At 37.2% G+C, this 14637-nt stretch overlaps 1 protein-coding gene across 1 annotated transcript in view; it reads right to left on the bottom strand.

The window, feature by feature from the left end:
- Window positions 1-5266: 5266 nt before the first annotated feature.
- TCEA1 (transcription elongation factor A1) overlaps window positions 5267-14637 on the bottom strand; it is a 29358-nt gene continuing 19987 nt past the window's right edge. Inside the window, exons 5-10 of the mRNA XM_080338573.1 lie at window positions 13684-13832; window positions 11277-11333; window positions 10162-10316; window positions 7445-7591; window positions 6273-6344; window positions 5267-5709 (exon numbers count right to left, since the gene is read on the bottom strand). Coding sequence (XP_080194699.1) covers window positions 5701-5709; window positions 6273-6344; window positions 7445-7591; window positions 10162-10316; window positions 11277-11333; window positions 13684-13832 — 589 coding nt within the window. The 3' untranslated portion in view covers window positions 5267-5700. The remainder of the gene's footprint in view (window positions 5710-6272; window positions 6345-7444; window positions 7592-10161; window positions 10317-11276; window positions 11334-13683; window positions 13833-14637) is intronic.

The following is a 14637-nucleotide window of genomic DNA, read 5'->3' as shown; positions in this document are numbered from 1 at the left end:
AGATCAGTGATTCTAATAACTTATTTTAAATTAAAAGATACACTGCAATTCCACTATGTTGAACTTGGGCATTTATAGTGGATTTCAATTCAGGATTATTTAAATTTATCAAATGACACATATAGGTAGGAAAAGGACATACTGGGAACAAAGAATAAAAATATCCCTAGAATGAAAGAACCAGACAGGCATAGTTCAGTGACATTTACTATAGCCTTTCAGAAACCTGCTATTTGCCTAATTCTAGCACTATGGAAAAGCATAAAATAAGGACTTTCTGTTTCTGAGAAAAAGGAAATGGGAATAATAAGGAAGAATTTAGGAAATCAGTTTGTTTCCTCAGTGCATTCAGCAGGAGACACATTCTCTCCTTACTGCATTTACATTATTAAACAAAACCCAAGATTTTCCATTACACAGCACCACAGGAGAAGACCTGAGACACAGTAAGTTAACAACAATAATTATGGATCAGTTACCATCATCTTCTTCCAAAAACAAAGCACTATTCAACTTGTCAGCACAAAAATGTAAACCAAAAAGCTTAAGTGAGACAGCAAAACAAAGTGTTTTGTCCTCTGTTAGTACAACACTGGATGACTAAGTTAAGACAGAACCTTCTATATACCCCTGTTTAAGACACAGTCCAGTTAGCAGTTGCCACCGCTGAACATATCAACACTGGTCGTTCCAGCTGAAGTTGTAGTGCCAGATTTTGCACCTGGGACATGGCAACCCTGGCTGTACATACAGACTGGGGGACGAGAGGCTGGAAAGCAGCTCTGTGGAGAGGGATTTGGGGGTTCTGGTCAACAGCAAGTTGAACATGAGCCAACATTGTGCCCTGGCAGCCAAGAGGGTCAACCGTGTCCTGGGTGTATCCAGCACAGCATTGCCAGCTGGGTGAGGGAGGTGATTGTCCTGCTCTGCTCTGCACTGGTGCAGCCTCACCTGGAGCACTGCGTGCAGTTCTGGGTGACACAGGATACTGGAGAGTGTCCAGGAGAGGTCTACAAAGTTGGTGAACAGTTTAGAGAGGAAGCCGTATGAGGAGCAGCTAAAGTCACTGGGTTTGTTCAGCCTGGAGGAGACTAAGAGGAGACCTCATCATGATCTACAGCTTCCTCACAAGGGGAGGAGGACGGGCAGGTGCAGATCTCTTCTCTCTGGCGACCAAAGATAGGAGCCAAAGGAATGTCAGGAAGATGTGCCAGGGGAGGTTTAGGTTGGATATGAGGAAAAAGTTCTTCACCCAGAGAGTGGTGGAGCACTGGAACAGGCTCCTCAGGGAGGTGTCACAGCCCCAAGCCTGACAGTGTTCAAGAAGAGACTGGACAGTGCCCTCAGACACATGGTGTGAACTGTTGGGTTGTTATATGCAGGGACAGGAGTTGGACTCCATGATCCTTGTGGGTCCCTTCCAAAGCAGTGCTTTGGAGATCATAGAATCATAGAATGTCCTATCAATACAATCTCAGTTTATATAAAGTGTTACATGAGAGGTAGTAACTTCAACAAAGCAAACAAGATCTATCAGTAAAGCAGCATATTCATGGGGAGCTTGCAGTCAGCCTGACAAAGCTGTACTTGTTTTAATCAGCATGGGTAAGACTCTCTAAAACTCTAAGCTGACAAAGTAAGTTTAACTAGGTCAAATTCAGCTTGCTGGAAAGATCAGACACATATATCAAAGAAAACATTCAAAGTGTGTCATTTCACAAAATGGAGGAATTTCTTTCTTTTAAGTCACATCTCTTCCCTGCAAAAATACCTCATGAAGAGCTGGGAAACAGACCAAATACTCATACTTTTTAATCAAGTAATATATTACATTATTCTGCAAGAAAAAGATGCAATGAAATTAGAAGGGAGAGAAAACTATATTGGTTTGGGCAGTTCTACAGTTAACATCAGATTATTAAAAAATAATTTCTAAGCTTATTTCCCATGTGCCACAACTTCTAAGCAATTAAAATTCTCTAGGCAATTTTCTTTTTTTCTTTCTGCATTGCATCGCACTGACATTTGCACTGCACCTCTTTTCTGAAGGATCTTAACAAATTTTAATGCTGTGTTTTATATTTAAGCTTACATTCAGAACCAATAGTGGAATGTTGGTCCCTAGATACCCTCACAGTATCTCTTAAAAAACCCAAACAACCAGCCCACTCCCCTAAATATCATGTTATTTTGAGTCTGTTCAGCACTGGATTTAATTGAAGTGGAGGAGGAAAAATATAATAAAAATAAAGGACACTCACCCACACAGAAGGCAGATTTTTAACTACATTTCACTACTATATACTTGCTCATTATGCACAAACTCTTCTCACAGCAAAAGTGAGTTGCACTGAAAAGTTACTATAGACAAGCTGCTACATGAACAGCAGGAAAAAATCATCATATTGACACAAGGTATTATTTATAATTCATCAAGCAAGAAACTACCACAAAATCAATTTATCCTGGTTTGAAAATAAGCATGATTGGTTTGCCTTGGCATTTATCTAACGGCAGGATATCATTAAGCTCTAACACCTTTCCAGACCACCGGTATTCTTCCTTCAACGTCTGCACTTCACAAACCAATAAATCCCACACAACAGGCACACTGTTAGGAACTGCTCTTTTCACCAACCTGCTAAGCCGTATTAAAATTGCATGGGCTTCTTCAGCCAACATATTGTGCTTTACACTGACCTTTAAATTCCAAAGTCATTAGCACAATACAAATGAAGGCAAAGGGGGGAAATATATATATGCATCTCCCCTGAAGGGTTCTACCATACAAAGACAGATTAAAATTTTTCACACAAAGATCATGTACTTATGCATTCTGATTACAAAGGACATCTGAAAAAGACTATCTCAATGTGAAATAATTTTCAAACAGCAATTCAGAAAAAGTGTCTTCTGCCATGAAAGGTGTAAGCATCATTTCAATGACGTGAATTAAAGATTTTCTACAATAATGTAACTAAATTAATCCCAAACCTTTTAAAATGGTAAAACAATTCAAGCTTAGTGATGATCTAGAAAAACAGAAGCTAATATTCAGCTGTATGAAACTGTAATTAGAGGTGAAACTCCTCCGGTTTATTGATGTGAATGACTACTGATGATCTATTTCAAGAGGCGGGCATTTGAAACCTAATACAAACACTTCTAGCAGAAACAAGACTTCATGTTGATGAATTTAAGTTCTACCTAAACTGGTATGGGTGGTAAGTTTCAATTTAAAATGCTCGTATGCGAACACAAGTGGAATCCTGAACCCTGGACAAAAAACAGGTGTTTCCTTTGCAATGCCTGGAAAGTGAAACAGGGCTTCAAGGTGGGAATCACAAAAGCCAAGACCATTGAGCGGGTATTTATCTTCTGCTTAGTGCTAGTCGAAAAGAATCATTCAGGACAAGACATTTTAAAACACATACTTTCTACTGAGCACATTAAATGAATTATTTATGAGGAAATGTCTTCTCACGATTTCTTTCACTGCAGGAAAGTAATTTTTCTTTCTACCCTGGGGACACAAGAGAAGATGGATGAAGGCTGTTGTCCAGCCATAAGGTAACATTAGGTGAAACAACATTTTATTTGAACTCCTACTTGGATACACCTACATCACAAAAAGAGCTATTGCAGTTTAGTTCTTTTAATAAAGTCCAGATACAATTTGCTAAGTACAGAAAGAAAACTACTACATGTTCTCAAAAGGTAATTCTCCTAAGCGCCACAATCGGGCACAGACACTAAAGGACACGTAGTGTGAGGAAGGTGATGCAAACCAACCTCTGTCTGTCCTGTATTTACGTTGCAAACAGTACTGGAAATTTTGGTCTACTTGGCATCCAATTTGCAATCATTTCTAACGCATTTTGTTAGACTTGTTCCTTTAGTAAGGTCCCCAAACAAAGCAACATAATTGATATTAAACACCTGTCATTAGTTTGTTGCTGTCTTAAACAACTTGAAAAAAAAAAAAAACCAAACAATTATGCATCTTTAAGTAACTCTTAAGAAGCAATTCTGTCAAAGGACCTACATATAAACCAAAAATAAACCCATTCAGTTAGTAGAAAAAACCAGAATGTTTTATAAATTAGGGTAGTAATATAAAATGAGTTTAAAATGTTTTATACAAAGCTATACAAGAAACTTTAAATGCTTAGCAATTTTCTGCCTACAAATGTTTGTAACTAAACTTCTCCTTTGTTTTAATCATTTTTTTGTTTCAAAAGAAAACCCACTTTTCCTTACTTGGACAAGGTGACTAGAAAAGCTTGCTCTATTAAGTATTTACCTATCACTGCTCGTCTTGAAAGCTCAAGAGTCATGGTACTATTTCCAACTCATTTGTTATGACGGTCACCGCCATGCAAAAAAGTATTAAACAAAGAAAAATCTTGTTTTTCCTGTGCAGCCAAGGAATTTATTCTCCAGGAACTATACATACTCTTCCCATCCCCCTATGAATCCTTTCTATGTTGCCTGGATAGACCTCCGCAGCCCCAGGCTTTGATAAATAATATAAACCTAGGTATAATGAAAGAATTTAATCTGTTCTGAAAATGTTGACATGTTTTTCCTTGAAAGCACATTTGAAAATACTTCTAAAGACGAGCATTGTTACAAAGCAGGCTCTAACAAAGCAGCATTTATATCATTCCACATATAGGAAAGACCATAACTTCAATACTTTATTCTCACCTGCAGGTCTGTCCTTGACATTGGATACTCTCCATCTCAAAATTCTGTTCATGAACAAAATTAATGTCATTTATATGAAGTGAATTTCATACTACCTTCCCAGACAGCTTATATTGTGATGGATTTGCTAGCTGGTGTTATTAGGACAGCCTAAAACACAATGCCTCTGCTTATTTACAAAGTCTGAACTAAACTTAGTTGTCAAGCACGTTAAGCAAAACTGAACACTCAAATCAGATTTAACCAACTATCTTAAGACATTCCTAGAAATAATACCTACTGATAGAAAGTAAAATACACTCTTTGGGCAATTAGAAATATTGCATTGATTAAGGCTGGTTACACAAACAAGATTAACCAACCACTGCAAAAGAGGTCATCACATCCACTAATACATCTCCAAACGCCAGATTACAAACCTAGTCCTAACTCCGAAACAGTATGCACAAACTAGGAGTGAACTAAATTGTTATTTAGTTACCAACTGAGTTTAACGTAATCAGATGAAGTTAGATACCCTTTCTCTTTGCAAAACTAGTAAATGCAGCAGCAAGAAACAAATTCCATTCTTAGAAGTGAACAAATGTGGGGATGTAAAATCCATATGGGAGGAGCGTGTATGTTTCAGACTGCAAAAAATACAGTACCTTATTCACATCGTTAAAAAAAAACACCCAAGTCAATTACCAAAATGTTTAATTGGTAAAAGTTTAATGTCAACTTACTTATAAAAATGAAAAAATATTTTAACATTCACCATACAATTGAGCAACCTGGCCCTACTTACTATCAGCTATAGGAAGGCATTTAAGGAAATGATGGTTGTGTCAAAACAAAGGCTAATGTTGGGCATGTATGCTGCTTTAAAAAAAAAAAAAATGAAAATCAAAAACTTCTTGTCTGCTGGAAGCTAGATGCTTAGCCTAGTTTTTAAAGCTAATTACAAAATCCTCCTTTATACTGGTCCAGATGTCTTGAGAATTTCTTCTTCTAACAGAACTGTCAAAAGAAAAGAATTTTTATGAGATCTTCATACAGCTTATTTCTAAATCTTTGCAAGAAGAAACAGAAATATGACACCATAGTTAGTATATGGAAATTACTAGTTAAAGCATTTGCTTAGATCATAACCAGTCCTTCACTCAAGATTCTTTATACAGACACTTTTGGAACAGCAATGTTACCAAAGGTTTTAAGGACAAATGAACTCTTTCAGGTACTGCATCAAACAATTTCTAGGCTTTAGAAAGTATCTGGATATCTTGAAGTACAGACTTGAACGATATTCAGTAATAAAATATGCAAAACAAGATGCATATTTTTTTTAATGCAGTAATCTTAACATATGCTGTGCAACATGGTTCTGCAGAGCTGCAGCGTTCTTAATACAGAAAAAAACCAGAATGAAGACATCACAATTCACATTGTCTGCTATTACATCTTAAGTTGTATATTTTACAGGCCTTCATTTGAGTGTGTCTTCACTTCACTGGACTAACCAAAATTAAGCACAGAGTCTGGCTGTCTGCTATTAAATATGCAGAGCAGTCTCACAGTCTTACCTTCCATCTGTTTCCACATTCATTACAGACAACAAACGTTGTCATGGGTTCATCAGCACTGCGGGTTTGAACCTTTGGCAAAGGCAAGAGCCAGAGATGAAAAAGAAAATTAGTGTCTTAAGTTTTTGGTAGTATGTCTTCAGTGTAAATGTTTAAAATCAAAATTTAACATTAAGGAAACACATTGGGATAAAAATACAAGTCAACTTTCCATATCAATTGAAACCAGTTTTTTGTCTAGACGATAACGTAATCATAAACTTACGTTTTGACAGGTTTAGAAGCATAAAAATACCAATTACAGCACAGAAACTGTGCACATACTTCCAGGAAAAGATTCTGCAATAAAACTACCTGTTCAATACAGCTTTACATATATTTACTGATGCCAAGGCTTAAAAGTCTCATGATTGAAAATCAGCTTTCTACTTAAAGTGTCTGATATAACATACTAAATTATAAATGCAGTTGATCCGATGATCAAAATTACATGCCATGAAGCACTGCTAAACAAATTAAAGCCCTACTTTCACATATTTCCTAATTAAAATAGAAAAAGGTTGTAGGAATGATTGTAAATCAGGTTTAATGTTAGTCAAATGGTAGATGATACATATATATATAAATATATATAAATATATAAACACAAAAATGCTCTGAGCAACCTGACCTAGTTGAAGATGTCCCTGCTCATTGCAGGGGGGCTGGACTAGATGAGCTTTCAAAGCCCCTTCCAACCCAAACTATTCTATGATGATTATATATGTATATATATATAAAAGTGTGTATATATCATTATTTTCTGCTACTTATTCCCTCTGTAAAGAAAAGCTGAGAGATATTAAAAACAGTAAATTAGCTTTCCTCTACATAACACTATATTAATAAGACATAAAAAGAAGAAATACCAAAAACTCAGCATTGCAAAGAAATTGACATTTCAGGCTATAGAGATTCTCAGCTTGGATTTATATAAAATCTTCGGTAAATTAATACAACTAACATTCCTTATGTAAGCACACCTAAGCAGATCCAACTGTTTTCACATATTTTGCAATTTGTTTACATTTTCATCTAAGTTCGTTCTGTAAAGACAACTTTTTTCTCTGACAATCTTTACATAGGACTTAAGCTTTGAAAAATGAAAACTAAGAGTGTGAATAATCATGTACCTGGGTGTATGTACAGTTCTTCTTTTTGCACTTGCCACACGTAAACAGATCAGTCTGAGTACCTCCTGTTTTAGCCATCTGGTGCTCTCTGATAGCTTCTTTGGTCAGATTTTTGCGCATTTCTTTCAGTTCATCACTTGCCATTTCCTGTTATGGATAAAGAGCAGAGAAAGTATAATAGTTTTTATTTTAAACAAGGCATTACCACTGTGCAAATACATACATTTTTTAATCTAGAATCCATGAACAGCAACTCTATTGAAAGGCAAAGTAATTCTACAAGAATTTTATAAGACTTAAATTGTGGTATTTCTCAGTAGAGAAGCTAATAGTTAAAAAGTTTAAAATGTTTGTGAGTTTTTTTTCTTATGAAGCTTGGTAAAAAAAAAAAATCAGGAAAAGTTAGAATATCAAACACCAAGAAGCATTTCTACATAAATGCATTTCTGAAGCTCAGAAACGTAATCGACAGATAAGAGATGGAGGAGGACTGTCCTGGTTTTGTTAAAAACAAGTTTCTCTTTCAGTGAATTTGCCTGTCAGCTAAAGCCTCCATATTAACTGCATTTTCCTGGAGAACCAGACACATGTTTTGGTAAACCTAGCAATGGAATGCAAACTTATTGATAAGCATGGATGGACATCTCACAAGAGGGGTAACGAGAAACAAGTGACCAAGAAACTGACCAACTGTGTATAACATTCCATTCACGTGAATACTTCATATAAAAGTGGGAGATCACGAGGATCTCGTCCCTTTTCCTTTTTGCCTTTGGTTTTTCCCTTCTGCTTATGGTCGACATTAGGAGGGGACCTTGCTAGTCGTCCCTGCGAACTGAGGCCTAGTGAGAGACTGAATCCAGCTCTGGTTGGCTGCAGAGTCTAATCCAGGACTTCGGGTGCCAGCTCTGCAGTTGCTGAGACTTTCAAGATTGGTTTTGTATATTTTGTATTATTTTCTCTATTCTTATTAGTAGCATTAGTAAAACATCGTTAATTTTTCCAACTCTCTCTTCTCTCTGTCCTTCTTTCCCTCCCAACTGCCTGTCCTGAGTGGGAAGGGGGAGAGGGAGGGGCAAAACGGGGGAAGTGGGGGGAGAGGAGGTTAACAATACATCTGCCAAGGTTTTATTGTCACCCCGCAATCTTAACCCTCGACAAGGACTAAAAAGTTCTCTAGAGAGGAAGAAAAAGATCTCTCTAACTCAGATCCTTGCATAAGTATCTCATTGACCTATAGAACATTATTATAGGAAAAATGTACACTATTTTGACCATTTCTGTATTCGTCCTGAGACAGACAGTACAGCCATAATTTACCATACAGAACAGAAGTCACACACTTAGTTTCAAAACACTAACTGAAGAGCTCAGATTCACTGGTCTTCTTCTTCATTTAAAACAGTTCTAGCGTGCAGATCTCCACAATGTACAGTAATCAAGTGTGCACAGCAAGAACAAGTCGTTCCATATTGCTTCAGTCAAGTATTACTCCACATCCCATGTAGATGTTGAATGCAAATCTTGTATTAATGCTGTTTCACTTTAGAAGTAATCTTAACATTAAGGGTGACATTTAAGCCATTAGAATTTTAATCCAAGACATTAACTAAAACAAAGAACGGGCACTGGAATATGTTTGTGCACATGTACATACACATATGTAGAATGAAAAAAGATGTGCACTTTTCTTTACACATTCCTTTATCAGTGTTTGCCTATAGAAACTATAGAAAACAAACAAACAAAACAAAAATAAACACCTCTCCTTTAGAAAAAGCTAATCATTATTTTAATTACTTGATCATGAATTTAATTTCTTTCAGTCTCCAAGATAATTCTATATAGCTGATTTGGTGGGGGTAGAATTCAATACATACAAGCAGAACTACAAAACCAAAATCAGATACTACCCTGCTTTTGGTTTTCGCTCTCATAAAATCCAATTTTTCATTTGACTTCCTAGATTTATTTTGATTTGTAAAGACAGTAAGCATCTGAATGGCAACTTTTAAAGACAGTGAGCATCTGAATGGGAATTTCTATTCAAGTGTCCAAAATGTTCTTTCAGAAACACACATTTAATTTTATTTAAAGGGCAATTCTCCTAGTTTATTTTCTCTACAATTTATGGCCTTTTCTATTTATCGTGGAGAGTTTCCTTCAAACTGACTTGCTGTATTCTGTCAAATGCGAGATAAACTTTAAGTAAACACTAAAAATTCCAACAGGAGAGGGACTGATCTTTAGAAGCACAGTGCTATCCCTTGCATGGGAGTATAACAGCAGAGGTTAGTATCTGAAAAACAAATAGCAAGACAGGCTAACACTTACATATCCAAAAAGGTGAATGGGTAAGCAACTTGGAGTCACTGGTCAGACATATTCACATATTCCTAAACTTTAAAAAACACCACTGATATATCCTGCGGCCTCTTAAAAATGGCACAAGATGTCGTGTTTCAGGAAATTTACATGCAACAACTTACCTGGTTCCTGACTTACAGACCAATTCAGATATTTAGGAAACGTTAACAGACACCACTTTAATCCCCTCTGCCCCAACACAGCCCTGTAATTCAGACTGCTCAAGCCACAAACAAGCCACAGTAATTCAAAAGTGCAGACAGCTTACATAAATTACTTTCATGGCTAATAAATGCAGGCCAGGACATAAATCCAATAGGGAAAGAGTTGAAGATCTCTGTTTCACTCACCTCTGCTGTCATTTTGGCAAACTTGTCAGGAGGAATGTTCCCACATAACACGTTTTTCCTTAGGTTAGGATTCTTTGCATCCTTGAGATTTGCTATTCTACTTCGTACCCTATTTTTGTATTTCATATCAGTGTTTTTTAATTCTTGAAAAATAGGTGCCTTGTATTTAAGGAACAAAACATTACCAGGTAAAACAGAGCACTATAAAGGGGGGCATTTGGCGGGGCAACTTTTCTAAAGCGATACACTTCTCCACTGTTGATTAAGTCCTTCCCTCCACCCCAACCAAGTTACTTTCCTGTTCAACACAGCTGACTTGATGTCCTTCTGAAGCCTAATTGTCCTTTGGCACGTGGTGAGTGAAACACAAATTTTTGGGTAGTGGGATCTCAACTGAAATTGTGAAAAGTCACCCATAAATTTATGTCCAGTTCCTTGACCTCATCCTAAGGATTAATTGATTTCTAAACCAAATATTGAAACACTAGCTGCCCACTAACAGAATTTTAAAACAGGTTTGCAACAGGAACAAGAAATTCCTTAACAGGAATGGTGGCCGACTGTAATTACTGAAGGACATTAACAAGTTAGAATCCTGAAGCTTACACTACTTCTATGCTTCAGAATACCTCCCCACCCGCCCCCCCCCCAAAAAAAGCCCAGATCTCTCCTCTGTACCTATTCAAACACTACTACTATTTCAAAATTTCAAACTAATTTAAAAATAAACTTGCAGCAAATTAAATAAAGACATAAGAAACAGATTAAAACTGTTAACAAGAAAAGATGTTAAAATAACATAGAGGAGCCCAGAAATTTATGTTAGAATGCTGCAGTAAGATATAATATTGCTGCTGCACGGAAAACATACTGAACTGAAAAAAAACCCATACACACTCACCTACACACATTCCTAGATGCTTTAAGGCAAACCATTTAGGTTGTGCTGTTTTTTAAACACTAAATGGCTGCGTTGATGTGTTGAACATAGCTTGCTATTTTTGTTTTAAATTAGATTTTAAAATATTTAATAAATAGATCAAATTAATTTTAACACCACCAATGCTTTTAAAAACACTCTTGTTCTAGACGCATAGATGTAAAACAAAGGATATCTTCTTCAATCTGAGAACCCAGCTCTTCCTCATCAGCACCAATAGCAATGTAATCATCTGAAGGAAACAAATATTAAAATATTAACAACCTGATAATTTCATCAGTGTTCTATAGCCCCAAGAGCCCAATTAACACTCAGAAACTCAGCAAATTATGAAACAACTGCAGTATATTTTCCTTTTGTACAGACAAGTTTAATTTACTGTACACTTATCCTTTCAAAACTTTGTCAACATATAACTTGGAAGAACAAAATGCAAAGCAGAGATGTGTCATAAAATATGTAAACAGAAAGAAATAAACCACAGCAATCTTGAAGACAATGCAGCATCTGACTTAAAATGTCTCAAGGCAATAAAAATTTAATGAAATATAACAAGGGCAAGTGTAGAGTCTTGCATCTGGGTAGGAACAACCGCAGGTTCCAGTATAAGTTGGGGAATGACCTGTTGGAGAGTGGCATAGAAGAAAGGGACCTGGGGGTCCTGGTGGACAGCAGAATGACCATGAGCCAGCACTGTGCCCTTGTGGCCAGGAAGGCCAATGGCATTCTGGGGTGTATTAGAAGGGGGGTGGTTAGTAGGTCAAGAGAGGTCCTCCTTCCCCTCTACTCTGCCCTGGTGAGATCACACCTGTGTCCGGTTCTGGGCCTCTCAGTTCAAGAAGGACAGGGAACTGCTGGAGAGAGCCCAGCACAGGGCAACAAAGATGATCAGGGGAGTGGAGCATCTGCCTTATGAGGAAAGGCTGAGGGAGCTGGGGCTCTTTAGCTTGGAGGAGCGGAGACTGAGGGGTGACCTTATTAATCTTTATAAATATGTAAAGGGTGAGTGTCCCAAGGATGGAGCCAGGCTCTTCTCGGTGACAATCAACGGTAGGACAAGGGGCAATGGGTACAAACTGTAACAAAGGAGGTTCCACTTAAATATGAGAAGAAACTGCTTCACAGTGAGGGTGACAGAGCACTGGAATAGACTGCCCAGGGGGGTTGTGGAGTCTCCTTCTCTGAAGACATTCAAAACCCACCTGGACACATTCCTGTGTAACCTCATCTAGGTGTTCCTGCTCCGGCAGGGGGATTGGACTAGATGATCTGTCGGGGTTCCTTCCAATCCCTAACACTCTGTCATTCTGTAATTGTCTACTGTCTCTGACCAAAACCCTTACTCACAAAGACCGCTGCCTTTCCAAGACAAGTTAGGACAAATTATATGCAATCTGTGCTTTCCTCTTCTCATTTTAATACGGGTGTACTTCAATAAGTAATCCAAACACCATTTCTCCCTTGATTCTCATGCAGAAGGCTATAAAACCACAAAACAACCTTATTGAGATTAGCATTCAACCCATGGATGAACAGCTTATATGTGCTGTGGAAAGTAAAAGAGGAAAGAGTTCTTGAGAAAATAGCTAAATTTAAGACTACATGGAATAAAATTAAGACTACACAAATACTAAGATGATATGTGCAATTTCCTGGGCAGAAATTATTTTAGAAGTCTATGAACTACATATCTAGAGGACCAAAAATTCATGGTCTTTTGTCAGCTTTGATTACTGTCTGTATCTGAATTTATGTGAACTAAAATAAAGAATAAAGGAGTGAAGAAGCTAAAAATGGATGACTCGGAAATCTGCTTACATTGGGTCAGGTTACACTAAGCTAAAACCAGAGCAACAGGAGCTTACGACTCACAGTTCTAGTAGAAGAGAAGGATCCACAAGAAAAAAAATGTCATTCTGACGAGTCCAACTTTAGTTTGCTCTTAATCTGGCATAACATTCAATTAGTCAGTTTAAAGACAACCCAGTGTACATGAAGGAGGAAAAAGAAACAAACAAATAAATGAACAAAACCCCAAAACTGAAACAGTCAGGGAATTTACAGATTCCCAGAAGGTATGAAGACAGAGCAATGCAAGACTCTCTTACTGCAGGTATCTCAATGAAACTTCAAGATTAAACCAAAACAAAAAGGAGCCTCCAAAAACCAAAATATGAAGGCCACAGGATCACTAGTGTAAGAAAGACAGGCATGCAGACAGTAGCACTCTCAGTCAGAGACAGGACAAAAAAATAGCAGCTTCCACAAAAAGATTTAAATGAGGCACTAAAGGGGCAATAACCTTCCTGAAAAGAGGATCCTGTGTAGGCAAGATATCAGATGAACAGAAGCCACAAATTGTCCTGCATCATCGGCAACAAAAAAGTATTTCAATACATTTCCATGCTGTCAAGTTACTCATTACTTGCAACTTGGGTGAACTGGCCTACGGGTATATGCACACAAACGAGCATAAACAGAGTTTATTCTATCCTATGGAGCAGGAGAAAAACAGAGTGGGAAGAACTGAAAGAAAGAAGGAAGAAATAATTCAACTTGAAAATACAGTCTAGAAACCTCACCTCCTGTTCTGAGAGCTGCAGAGAGCATTTCTCTACATTTCACTCGTACAGAATCCGAAGTGCTTGGAGCCCGGGGAAAAGACGGGATGAAAGAATTTGAGGGAGCGCTACCCTCCTCCTTCCTGCTGCTGGAATTGCTACTTGAACTGCTAAAAAAAGCAAAAAGAAAACTAGTATTAATGGTTTTTTTCCTCCCTTTGAATAACTTTTTTCCATGGAAATATACATGACTTTTGCTATATCCAATTCAAAGTATTCCAAAAAAAAGATCCAGGCCACCTTTTTAAAGCTACTTATAGCTCTAGAGTCAACACAATTTTAAAAGTGTCTTTAAAATATGCACTAGGGTATTCCATACAATAGATACAAAACAGGTATTTCATTCCATTATGTAGCATATAAGTTTTAATTCTCAGTTCTCTATATTAACATGAAATCTTTCCCCCCACTGTGAAATTTTACTTGAAAAAAAGTGAAGATATATCACATAAACATTCATTCTGCAGTGAATGCATTGCATTCAGTCTGCTTACTGTAGTGAAGTGGTACCATGGTCATAAACAAACAAGTGATGTAGACTTGCAAACTGGAAACCAAAAAGTTTTCAGCTTGCGTCAGGACAAACAGTTAGCGGTTAAATTTCAATTTGAAAATGGCTGCTGGAAACAGATTCACTAAAACCAGAAATGCATAGAAGAAACGGGCTTGCAAATACTATTTTGCAAATGTTCTTCAGCTCCTATAGCGTCATAACATGGGCTCATTTTTCTGATAACATGAGATTACCAAAAAAAGTGCAGAATGGGATTGTTTACTAAACATAAAGGCTAAGAGACAAAAGAAGCATTCTAAACCACTAACATATGCAACTACCACAAAGCTGTGACTGAAAGCTGTTTTACAGTTCTCAAAGCTCAAGTATTGAGAGGGTGAGGTATTTGACAGATGAGACAA

This window comes from Nesoenas mayeri (genome assembly GCF_963082525.1).
Source record: "Nesoenas mayeri genome assembly, chromosome: 2".
In the NCBI taxonomy this organism is placed as follows: Eukaryota; Metazoa; Chordata; class Aves; order Columbiformes; family Columbidae; genus Nesoenas; species Nesoenas mayeri.
Note: the sequence above shows the minus strand (reverse complement) of the source record. Positions and strands in the feature narration are given on the sequence as shown.